Raw genomic sequence first — 13,404 nt, 5'->3', positions numbered from 1 at the left:
AAGTGAGGCGTTCGATTTGGTGACTGCATAATTAACTTTATCACAGGCTCGGTGCAACGCAACGGACTTAATGAATTAGAATGTTCGAAGGTATTGCTAACGTCTATATCGCCACTATATATATAGATGTATATAATGTATGGTGTGACTATATAGTCTGAGCACAGGCTCTGAATGAACCGAAGCGTACTGCGCTGTTTACTTCGCTTTCAAAAAAGAACAATGGGCGAAGAAGCGATACGCGACATGAGCTGAATAAAGTTAAGCCAGATAAAGCGCAAAGCGTCGCCGACCAAAATTTGCCTATCTCTGCTAAAGGAAATACTAACTAGACTTAGCAGCGGCTTGATTCTTCAAAGCATATCGTTCTTGAGGTGTACACCTTATGCTCAAAAACGTATCGAAAAAAGAAAAAAAAGTAGCGAACCAAAACTGGTTCGTAAAGTCTTCCCTTCATGTATGCATAATTATTATATGTGCGTGAAGGCTTATCGGCACAAAATTTGTCCTAGCTGCAATAAATCCTGTACACACGGTGACGTTACGGCCACGCCATCCCTTGTCATCTAATGCCGCTCAGTCACCTACGCATCACACCAACGGCGTCCCCCTGGCGACACCAAATTTTGCCTACTTTCGGATTAATCTCGTTTCGTCTATTTGACATCGATGCCTTATGTAAATCCCAATTCAATAAGCGATCTCAGTCTATTTGTGATCAAAATTGTATTGGCTACCTTTGGTTTCTGTACAGAGTGCCGTTCCAGTCGGTCGTTGCACAAAATGCCTTAACGTGCATATAAGCTCCTAATCAATTATTCATTATCGTTGAAGTGATAAGCTATTGGTTCACAAACAGGCCAACTTGACCTGAAAGTTGTACACGTTGTGTCTATAGCAGACTTTTTATAAACAACGACTGATTGCATCCGATTTACCTCAACATTAGGCTAAATTAAACTGTTAACATGCGCAGCTTTTTATTATCGGTTATTTAGACGACGAATAAACAAAAAAACAACATTACCCCTACGCTGTATTTCAGTGCATTAGTGTTTTGTTGTTCGCATATAAGACTATTGTCAGGGTAGACGCGAGGCGAATTCCCTTTCCCCTGTTCTGCATTTAGCGTCTGCTCCGAACTTGGTCACAGCGCCATGTTCATCCTCTAATCGTCGGACGTAATTAAAGAACGAATTCCTAGTCCATGATGAATCTCTACATGAAAAACCTTTACGGCGGGCTACTGAATAATTGTTGATGTCGGATAGCAAATGAGTGGGAAAGCTCGAGGATTCCGTGAAAAAAGTAACATTAGGACTACTCGCTCGACTAGATCCGCTCTATTATTAAAATGTATTATTTTAATTGATTAGTTGACGTTCTAGATATTTCTTTACACACATGTCACGATTTGTAATGAACGTCAACAATGTCCGCTTGTCCTTTTCTTAACGAGAAATAGCCAGCCAATAATACCGAAACAATAATAACACTGTCACAATGCATGCGATTATATAGAGACTGCGGTAGTATAAAGAGCGTGGCTATGTAGGGGAGCAGGGGAATTACATACCAATTACTGGTTTGCTTTTTTGCCCAATTAGCGTATAAAATGGTTGGGAAACTGCGCCAAAGGCTCAGCTACTCGATTTTTTTGTGCTGCACCACTAAAGCTCTTCATCTTTGAGCTGTCATATAGTATATAATCAATCAATCAATCAAGCGCACGCATAACCGGGAGCACAATTTTTCACGCTATAGCCTGCCGCTGCCTCTTTTATGGTTCCTATTGAAAACGTTGTCCTGTTTGAGTGTTATTCAAACGCATTTTCGATTATAATTTCAGTTTATACTATTCTATTGTCCAGGCGCGGTTGAAACCGTCCGTTGAAAGGCATGCCTCGTTGACACTGCGTAGACATGGCCTCGCCATAAATCGGGCGAGGTAAGGATTATAAAGCGTGCATTCGATTCCTAATTACCAAGTGAACGGAAATTTTATTAGTTACATTGGCTCGGGTGTACAGGTTGCATACCAATGTCCTATCATAATAATAACCATTATTATTATTGCGATTATTATATGTATTTACTTATTAGAAGAATTTTTATTATCGAACATCTAAAAAGTGTGAACAGTACCGCACATATACAGACACGTTTACATTCATACGTTGCAGAACTGATGCCATTGCGAAATCGTCAGTCAGTCAGCCTGTTCTCATGACTCGGCTAACGCATTGGTACAAATTTGCTATCTCTAAATTGGTCCATTTACCCGACTGGGTTAGCTAATATTCTCTCGAGTCGTCAGAGTCGCTGTCGCTTCCGCTGAGTGTTGAAGTAGGAAACAATGGCTAGTGCACGGGATATTTATGTTGCACTGTTTTGACTTCTCACGAAGAGGTAGCTGTTTCCAGCACCGTTGTAATGGATGCCGTTTGATCCATTGCTATTATGCCGACGGACGCTATCGCGGCAGCTAGCTCAGCGGCCTGTTAACCAGCCAAAGGTTCTATTAGTATTATACATGCATAATAGTGTCTATCAGATGAGTGCAGTATCCAGCTTTCATAGAAAACCGGCGACCGCAACGATAATAGCGCCACTCGTTATAGCTGTTCGCAGTTGGAAACTAGTGTCAGCACTGCTGAGTAGACTGTATGCTATTATAACATGTGTCCATTCTGACCGCGTGTAAGGGAAGACCTCGGCGAAGCAACTCGGCCTGATTGTCCGTCGGGCCGCTTACCTGTCCGTCGTCGTCGGGGCCCGTTGCTTTTCACGTTTTAGTGCGCTACGCAGTACCAAAAGTATTTCCACTGCAAGCGCAGTTGCACCGCCGCCGCCGCCACGGCGATCGCTCAGTCTCGTAAACAAGCAGTACGAGCAGTCCCCAAGTGTGACGCAATCCGCCATCGCCTTAATCATCATCGGGTCGTTGTTTCGTCCGTTCGTTAGACAGACAAACAGACAAGCGACAAAATTGCCATCAGCTCTGAAACTTGCTCTCACATAGACGATACACATCATGAAGGAGCCCAGCAGCGGCAAATCAGACCGCGGGCAACATGCCGGCAATCACTACTGGAGGTAGCGGTTTCCACTGAACAATTGATGCGATACTCTCATCGATAATGTTCTTACTGGCGAGGTGCAGCTATCCTGGACTACTCGCAGGATCGTCATGCTTCCTTTTCAAGCAGGACTGAGGTACTAGTTAGACAACAAAGACGACGATGTTGCCCACGGGCTACCAGCAACAGACCTTTGTGTATGCGTGCGTGCTCGGTAAATTGCGGCTTAATTTGGTAACCACAAGCCGTAGGCAGTTCGTTGTTCATCTCTCAATGCGATGTGATTATTTTTCCACTTTGCCGTAGATAGAAAGCAGCAGATGTAGGATCTCAATAGGAGAACGGCTGCAGTCGAATCACACGACAGCTCGGATGGTACCGGCGAATACGGGCACAGTCGCAACACAAGAACACACAAAGTTCCGAAACGTCGCTATTAACGATGGACAGCAGATAACATTGATTAGAAGAACCTATGACTGTAGCGTACTGTTCAACGGCTATTTTCTTTAAGGCGAATTAGGTAAAGCTAACACTACGGCTACAGAGGCGAGGAAGGACAAACTATCGGAATAAATCATAGCCACGTGTTATTTTTTGGAGAGAGAAGTGGGCACCTGTTTCGTCCAGTGTTTTTTTACCTATCCTTGTCTTCTGCGCACTGTAATCGGACTCTACACACTTAACTAACTTCGTTACTAACTTTGGTGGGATCACGTAGGAAGGATCGTGTAATCAGAGGATTAAGTTCTTAGCGTAACTGTGTACATTATAAATGCATATCTACTAGGTGGGTCAGACAAAACCCATCGTCATCAATCTGATTGATCTGTTCTGTTAACAAAGTGCGATACGCCCGGGCTTGCTGGTTAGTGCCTTATCATACTTGGCTTGCGCCCCCATCGTGACTACCATGTATAATAATGTCACCTGCAAAAACAACAAGCTTATACTGCAAATCTGCTCGTATTGTCGTTTCCATATGTTTTCAACGCAAGCTATACACACACACATATCGCACACGTTACTACATTGTTGTTCATTTCGTCCTTGCAGAGCCTATCTACGAAAAGTAGAGTTTCGGATGAATATCAGCTATCGTCATCTTACTGCTCTTACAGCTGCTATATCTGCTACTATGACGACTGCCGCTGCTGATGACGCTAAAAACTTACAAATACAACTGCAAGGCCACCGGGATTACTCCGTGTTGGAGGTCGCGTTCCCAGGGCCGGTTGCACGGTTCAGGGCCCCACGGCGCTACTACATCTGCCTCATAATGGCATTATAACGAAGGGAGACAATTACAATTGTCACGCAAAAAAGTCGCTACTGTCTGTGAAATCAGCCTAATTATAAACAAAACAATGTTCAGACGAAAACGAAGAGGCGAGCAACGGTTGAACGATTATCGGTTGTAGCTCTACGAGCATAGAGCAGAACAAAGCAGCGGTGACACGGTATTCAATGTAATTTCTGCGATACAATTAACGAATCATGTAGAACTTATACTAAAAGCGGTACATAAATCTATTATTTGGATATACTATTCGTAGCTATTATCCTATGGCAGAATACAACATTTACGGGTATTTTTTTCTATTATACCGACTTAAACGATATACATACACATATGTATATAACAGTATACGAAGTCAGCCTGTCAGACATAAATTTATAGCCCTGATCATCATCATAATTAGCGTCATAATCTAAAAGTTCCTGTAAATGAAGCAGACCGGTAATCTCTTCAAGTCGTGATAGCGGGTAAGACACGAACAAATATGCTGAATTGCGTCCACTTCTGGATCTACGTCATTCGCTCAATGGCAATTCTCTATTTGGAGTAAACAGAAATAGCGTACAGGCTTAATCGCCTACAGCCCCCTGTGAATAGCTTCCCGACGATTGTGACAACAATATGCGTTATACAGATCCACTCTCATACGAATGTACGTTATGTTTCGTTCAGACAAGTCTAAGTTAAGACAACTGAGCGACGTATTGAAACCGCTAGGAGTTCGTAGATCTTAGGCATTTCTTAGATTAAAAATCACAAAATTAGCCATGCGAAAATAAAAGACACGAACAAACACCAGCCAGTTATTTTACCCTGTGGCTACTTTCAACGACCGAAGAACTAAGATTGCGACTACGATGAATGTTTTTGGTTCTCGTTGTCACAGTGTCCACCATTGAAGATAATGTTCGTTTTAGTCGCTAGTGTATACGACGTCGGTATGGCGCTGGCAGCTAATATGAAGACGAAAGTAGACGATGGACGAAGAACTGCAACGTTCATTCTCGCTTGCCGTAAACCAGAACCGATGCCGTGAAGTAAATGAGCAGGGAAGGTAACAGGTGCCTGTTGTTATGCGCGATGGCGGTTTCGTTTGTTGTCGTCAAATCGCTATAATCACTGGCATCAAGAATAGAGCAGGTGCGTTGATCTAGGCACCTGGATACTGGCAGCAACAGTACAGGTCGCAATGGTGCGCTGAACAGCGAAGAGAATAAGCTAAGCTATACCGAAAGAGATAGTGTCAGTATTATGAGTCAAGCTCACAGGGAAGCAGTGCTAGATACCAAAAGATAGATAGAAAACTGGGAGATAGTATTGGATTGGACATTAACGTAGACACTCTGTGTGTGACTGAATGTGTGCACAGACCTGCCATTGCCTAGCCGCCTTGGACCATTCTCAAAGCCTCTAGGCTGCTCTGACATACTACAGCTATTAGTGTTTTCTATTTGGAAAGCCCAGATACGTGATGAAGAACAAAGAAACGCCAAACTCTTATCTTCTCTTTCAGCATTTCTCGGATACGGCCAAATTACATGAAGGCGGAAGACGCTTTCGAAACAGTCTTCTGCCCGCTAGAAGCCATATGGCATATACTCTTTGATCACTTGAAAATGTGATAAGATTGTTTACAATAAGCATTTCGTATTGCTAAGTATCAGGTATCTTCTATACGTACCGCATTTCTTTATATACGAAAAACATTAATATGTGACCGCTAATAATGGCCATTTATTGATGCTTGGTTTCGAGTAGAGAGACAAAGATGAAATACATTGTTTATTCTTTGGTGATTTTTGTTTATACAGATATTGTTAGGAGCGATACAACTGTACAGTTTTGCGTCAAACAGAAAAACATGTTACTAAAACCGACTTCCACCGGAAACATGCATGTATCAGCAAAAGGATTAATTCCTCAGTTTCGAGACTTCTTTCTCGCCGACGCTTCTTTGCCCTTTCTTTGTCGTCATTTTCTACAAACTTTAGCCAGGCACAGAAACGCACGTAATTCTGTCATTCTTCCGCGAACGCATAGACGAAACCTCATCGAGCCGTTATTCAGGATTCTCGTCGTTCCACTCACCGCCACTTCCCACAACCTTTCTCACATGGCGTATCCCTGTTGTGCTCGGATCTATCGTTTCTAAAAAAAAAAAACGACAAAGAAAATAGTACTTCACAAATATGCTTCAGATTTAGAGGAGAGACCCGATTGGGAGCGTCAGACTGCCTGAAGTGGGATACCGCTAAATCCAAACTCGAAACGGGACAAGTCAGGACCTGATGAGCAAAGTCACGAGCAACAATCCCATCAACACGAGCGTGTAGATGAAAAGGACAAAGGTGAAGATCAGATGTGAGGTCGCTTCGAACAACTGGCCAGACGCAAAAAAGGATAAAATCTACTATACGAAATACTAACCGAACTGGAAAAAATACAGACAAAAACACACACATATGAGGTCAATGGAAAAATAAAAGCAAAACTATAAGGAAAGGGGGAAAAGGAAAGGAAATGATCATGATGTATTAGCGGGAGATGATTCGGAATCACAAGTGACAGAACAACATAAGGATGGAAAAAAAGCTGTATTCTCACAATCACCAATCAGCACACAGTGAAAATTCACTGGTCCGTTCAGACGTATACGATCGATTTAGCCATGTTTGCACTACGCGTCATTTTGGTTATGTATGCAGAACCTGGCGTTTTTTGCTGGTCGCATCCGAGTCACTTATCTCATTATTGTTTTGGCTATGACGTGTTTCGTGCTTCTTCTCTAGAAGTGTGGCAGGGCCTTGCTATTTGACGCGTCGACACCAACATACACTCTGACTATAATAGCGCACCATCCAGTCGTACGATCGTAAGCACTGATTTGTCACAGCATACACGTCGAAGCTGGCAGCACCGAACTGATATTATTAAGCCCAAAGCGCTAGATACAAACATCACTATATATCCCCTGTACATAATATATATATAGAGAGAGAGAGAGATTAGCAGCAGCAGCGACGCGTGCCATAGTCTTTGGAACAGCAGCAGTAAAAAAGCCCGAGTAAAACACCTCAGATATTTCTGTGTATAATAAGAACACTAGCGTAGGACCGACGTACATATCCGGTGGATTGAACAGCCAAACAGGTGGAGCGACCCCTACCACAAGATGCTAAAGGTCGAACTCTTGTGTTCAGATTGTCGTTATTAAACGACGTGCAGCATCAACTACGGCGACGGCGTACGGGGGCGCACAATTGAGCCACTGCTGTTGCCGCTCCAGGCAGTGCAGTGGACGATGTTAGCTTCAGCTGCACCAGTGGTCTTCCGCATATATAATAGAATCGACACACCAAGATTAGCTTACGTCTATTAGTTCAATGTTTGTTCGTATGTACGCTTAGTATAATAATAAACGGCGATCTGGCGAACCATGCCGTGTATCCAAAATTGGTGGTGACGTATAACAGGCTTCACCAACGCTTTGCAGTTGCATTTTGCTGTACGTGTATATATCGTAGATATATGTATGTGTATACATGTACACGCAGACACATGGACATGCGCCGACGCGTGCACAGGTCATCAGACTCTGAATAACCGCTTCGCCGTGGCTGGCCGCGAAGACTGGTATGGTTATTGCGACACATCGAGAGTCGTTAGCTGCGGCCGCTTGAATGAACGTAGGGCTTTCTTTTGACAGGAGAACGGAGGATTGCTGTGTCTTCAGACCCGCACGCGACTGACACGCGGAGTTATACGTTCAATGACAATGGAAAATGTGGACATAATGGGACGCGCGCCTTTTTTTATTTATTACGTATTTTTTTGTGTTCAAAAAGCAATAGCCTTCAATGGTGCGTCGGCATACGCGTTAAAATGTTCCTCGACTCATGTACATTGTTCGTACCTTTAAAAACGAGCAAGAACTCACAATGATGTTTTTGCTGAATGTGAAAGCGGGTTATTTTGTAGAACCATCCACTTTGGAGGCTGCCGGGAAATTTATGACGATGATAGAGATGATCATTATTATATGGTACACGAAATTTATGTGCAGTGTCTGTAATAACTGCAGTCCGGCCACGCTCAGCTTGGCTTCTATCAACTTTCAGATGTAGTTTTGAGATAAGTTGTTTCGGGGGCCTCTCAATGAAATCGGTAGGGATCCATCTTCGGCAGGAAGAAAATCTGGTGGGAACGCGCCCCAACAACAACAGAACAATGCTTGAAAAACCATATGGTTGAGTTCCAAGAAGAACGAAGTAGTTGCAATGTATTTGTTTACGATGAGCCGTCTAATAGTCGGATACCTCATGCATATCTAGCGTAAATAGCGTCACAGGCAAAATCCTAGTGAGTGAAATGTCCGCTGTATTAACAATATACATTTTAGTCTGATTTCATATCTTCAGTTATACACCATATAAGTATTAATGCTCAATTGTAGTCTTACATTGACGAAACTAATCTCGTTTAAGACAATTAAACTTTCAAGACAAATTTGAAACTTCAGGGCCTATTTTCACTAGGGCGACTTCTATGTCCGTATGCGATCTTGCGCGCTTATATATGGGAACAGCTCTATGTGATTATGCGAAATTGTCTAACCGGCATTTCCTATATAACCGAATAGAAAAATGCGGAAATATCCTTACATTGGATAGACAGGTAGTGGAAAGTAGAACTAGGTGTAGATGACAATTTATTGGAGTATTCACACAGCTGTTCATTACAGTTTGGTTAGGTGAACGTTTTACGTCACCCAAAGTTCCGCCGTTTGCCGTTCTAGATGCATAGGATGATACCGATGACCGTAGAAAGGCTCGCCTGTGCAACGAAGCTTCCCCAATGTGTGGTACATACAATGCCGATATTTGTAGTTAATATAGAGATATTAGTATATGTTGGTAGCGAACATAAGCACAGAAAAGATGTAGCCTGTTTGGTACCTGAAAGTAATTAGTCCAAATAATACCGCTATCAAGACTAGTCGTCACAGCAGAGCCAGCATGACTAGGCAGCCGTAAAGCCATAGAAATGGCGAATACCCGCAGTGGCCATTACTATTGAGGGCCACCAATGATTATTCGCTCGATCGCATAGAGCTATCGTCAACCGCAAAAACAGCAGCGTTTCATACATGCTATGGAATATTGCAGCGTGGCCATAAGTTGAAATACGCCCATTCTTGCTACCACTGCCTTGGCTTGAAATCGGCGAAGTCACATCTGACTCAGTAGGACAATGCGTTATGAGCAACGGAAGGACGACTTCTGCTGATGAGCAGATGACCTTGGGTTGATACGAACCACTGAGATGAAATAGCCCTGTGCCAATGCCATGACACAAGTCCATGGACGAGTAAATACTATATTAGATGCCCTTTTTTCGGCCTCAGCATGTCAGCTTAGATGTGTCACTTAGCACAATACCCACCCAATGTATGATGCAAATATTGCTCTAGGCCATCTGAAAACAGAGCCAACCTGAGTGAACAATTAGCGAGTCAGCCAATTTCAAATTGTGTCTGATAGTATCCGTAGATGAAGTTGTCATTGCTGCTATGACTAACCATGAAAATGTACCCCAGTCAAATTGAGACACTCGTGTTCGTTGTCGATTGTTGTTGTGGGTCGTTACCTAATTGTCGCGCATTATGTAGTAGAAGATTATGGTGTAACCAAAAAACCGGGATTATTGAATTACGCTGCGCCATGAGCGATTATTTCAATAGGTTAATTACACGATCAAGTTTGGTATGCCTCTTACCTATAATGTAACGGTTCATAGCAGTCTGTGCTCAGCTTGAGGGTGTTAACGCATAACATTAACACGTGACCCTACGCCCACAGTATTCAATGGCATAAAAGACGTTTATGATGATATTGATATTTGTGCGGTGCCGGCTTCGATATGGCATAAGAACATCTCTGGCAGGAAACCATTGCACTAAGGAACATCATTAATTTTGTCATAGACTAGGAGAGATGTTTTTCTGCATTAATAGTTATAGTAGTTCTATACAATTAATCAACCGTGATGCATGGACCGAGCAGCTTACACGGACGAACACGGAACCGGGTGTGAATAGTCTAAATCGAAGCTGGCATAGCCTTAATGTTATCGTTTGCAACCGCAACTTTCAAATGCACTGTAATTATATATGAACCGCTAGCAACAGCCAGCCAATCGGTGTATAAATATACAATATACGTAGAACATTCAACCGGTCTACATACGACACATTCAGATACAAAAAGCGATTAAGAACTCGCAGCGCCCCGCTTCTCCGTGACTCAGTAATTTTTCACTGGCCTGCTTGTACTGTACGACGTGTCTCGACTTGAGCACATTAACACTGATCGGCCGGATCACCAAGTTAAACTTCTTCGAAGTGCTGCTCTTCCATAAATTCAATTCTTTCACATTTCACTCACCTTCCTTCTCTTAACTTCTTTTAAACGCCCTGCCATCCATATATGTATATATGGATATATATACGTTTGCGTCTTTTATGGACCACTGGAAAAGGAATCAAAATTAAAACTGTCTCGAAACTCCTCGTTCGTGCATATTCTGTTTTTCACCGCTGGAGGCGCCACTATCAGACGCTGCGGTCGTGGTCGGCCCAGCTCGCTGACGCATTTCCTGCCGCCAGCGGAATATTCCCATCGCTGTTGTTGTCATCTTCGTGAGCGGCATCGCGGTCTGTACATACGATCATCACGCTCGGCAAAAACATCCCATAGCGTCGCGACTATGAAAACATTGTATTTGATCTACATGTGCTGGACGTCACCGCTCGCTACCGCCGTTTCCTTTAATCGTTCTCCGCTCTAATCTGATAAAGTCTTGGTACATAGCGCAAGTGGCACAGCTAGTTTAAAGCTGACGATTGCCCAATTCGGGTTTGAAGAATTCGAGTCACGCTTATTTGGAATTATGTCCACCTGTTCCCTAGTTATTAGGGCCACTCTCTTCTTTGCCTCTTCTTGGCTGCCCTACCTTTCTCTGGAGAGAACTGGCATAGAGCTCAAGTGCTCACCGTTGGATTAACATGGCCAAAAATGTTAAGCATTAAGTTGAAACAAACTAAGTTGCCTGAACAAAAGTCTTTATTTTAGGACCCCTGAGAGACGGATTCGACAGGCGCAGTGTATTTACCTCTTAATTGAAACACTTGTAATGTGGAACATAGCCTATATAGAGGTGAAAACAATTGACGCTCAACTGGCGTGTTGTGTATTATTAGATAACGAGAGATACAAAATGTTTAGGTCCATTAAAATATTCAAGACCCGTTTAACATATGTCGATAATATCACCTTCTGTGGAAGCTCTATGCAATATAGAGTCCCCCCTTGACAAAGCTGACAATAATGCGTTAGTAGTAAATAAAAATACAGAGCGATCTTTACACTACCAAACTACCTTTTGATATTCAAGCCGGAAGGCTACTATCTTTTTTCGTTCAGCAAGCAAGTACAACTTAATTGTCAGCTGCACAGTCACAAAGTGTGTTCGGCCTTATCGGGCTAATCTGTATCAAATTTACCTATCTATAGCTATTTTACACCAAATATACAATTCCAGAAGAAATGAGTCAGCAGATCAATAATTTCTGATACTACCATTGGTATATACGATTTAATTCGCTTTCGCTACCCACTAAATAAGGTAGCTCTTTGTTAAAAACGACACATCAGCGAATTTTCCACTTAATTTCTTTTCTCCTTCCGGTTGATCTGGATCAACTAATTTTGATCATTCGGAATATCTAATGCGTATTTAGCGTATTTGTTGCTCACACATATTTAGTAGTAGTAAATATATAGTATTTCCAGAATTTGCACTTGCAACAATCGTCAATAAGGAAAATGCAGTCAGCCAACATCAATTTGCGATTACCATAGGTCGAATGCGATAAGTAGAAACCGGCTGAAGCCCCGCTGGCAACATAAACAACGTGAAAAAGTTCTGAAGCAGTATTTTATGCATGAATTATCAAAATTCAGATTATCAAAAGTAAACGTGCTAGTACTGAGCTCAATTCACTCACTACACGCACATCGAGATGATTTGACGTCAACGTCCCAGATTGTCTGAGCTGCAATAAGTCCTTACCGTTTTTCACTGCTTTTTTTTTTTAAAAATGCGCGACATCTCTCTAGAACTACTAATCCCGATGACGTATTCGTCCAATTCAAGAAAAAATATTGACAGATGAATAATAACTGTTCCCATCTGGTCTTTCATAACACTCAATGAAGGACTCACTAAAACTTTATGCTGAATTTGAAAACTCCTCCATTAATAGAACAGCAGTTTTTGCTTAGTATTCAAACTATATAATTGGAAGAGCAAGCTTCATATGCAGTCATCATGGATGCGCGCGCCATGACATCCTGTTGCCAACTTTACGATTTAAAATGCGCTAAACGGATTACACTTACCCGCACCAGAGCCCACGCCGGCACGAGGAGGTAGCCTTTACGTACGGGTCGCTCCCCGTTTTCTTTGTCCACTTCGCGCATCCCTTCAAGCGTTTTTATTTATCCCAAATTGGAGTTACTTTAGCGCTTCTCCAAATGTTGCTGTTCTTATCTATAAGCAGTCCTTCGATGAGGTTCGTTGTGCGTCTAGGCGCAATGCTATCCAATATGGGCGCGTACAGCGCCTGTTTGGGCTATTCGTTGTGTGCTAGTCTTGATGTTTTTCCAGTATCACTAAATTAACTACACTTCCTAACAGTATCCGACTGGCGTTCGATAATGAAAGTAAATTCACTATGCATGTGTTCTGTAATTCCACTATAATCATTTAAGCAAAAGAATAAAACTTCTCGAGTCGACAGAAGCCACCGGCTCTTATTGGATTCTCCAAGCAACTTCAGTTGTAACTATTATTGCGTTTTCTTTCTCTAGTGCCGTACTAAGTGAGACGATTATTCTCTGATGTCGCTACCACTTCTCAGAGGTCTTATCAAGCACACAAAAGCTGCCAACTGGATGACACTAT

At 42.5% G+C, this 13,404-nt stretch overlaps 1 protein-coding gene across 2 annotated transcripts in view; it reads right to left on the bottom strand.

Annotated features, from left to right (window-relative positions):
- The window catches only part of LOC111251222 (docking protein 3-like), a 55,635-nt gene extending 42,655 nt beyond the window's left edge, over positions 1-12,980 (bottom strand). The window contains exon 1 of one of the 2 annotated variants that reach the window (XM_022807606.2): positions 12,840-12,980. In XM_022807606.2, the coding sequence (XP_022663341.1) occupies positions 12,840-12,920 (81 nt within the window). In that variant the 5' untranslated portion in view covers positions 12,921-12,980. Of the gene's footprint in view, positions 1-10,823; positions 11,028-12,839 lie in introns of those variants that run through there. The other variant, XM_022807609.2, reaches the window with a different exon arrangement.
- Positions 12,981-13,404: the final 424 nt, after the last annotated feature.

Source organism: Varroa destructor, unplaced genomic scaffold, assembly GCF_002443255.2.
Source record: "Varroa destructor unplaced genomic scaffold, Vdes_3.0 BEIS01000005.1, whole genome shotgun sequence".
NCBI lineage: Eukaryota > Metazoa > Arthropoda > Arachnida > Mesostigmata > Varroidae > Varroa > Varroa destructor.
This window is presented reverse-complemented; position numbering and strand designations above follow the sequence as displayed.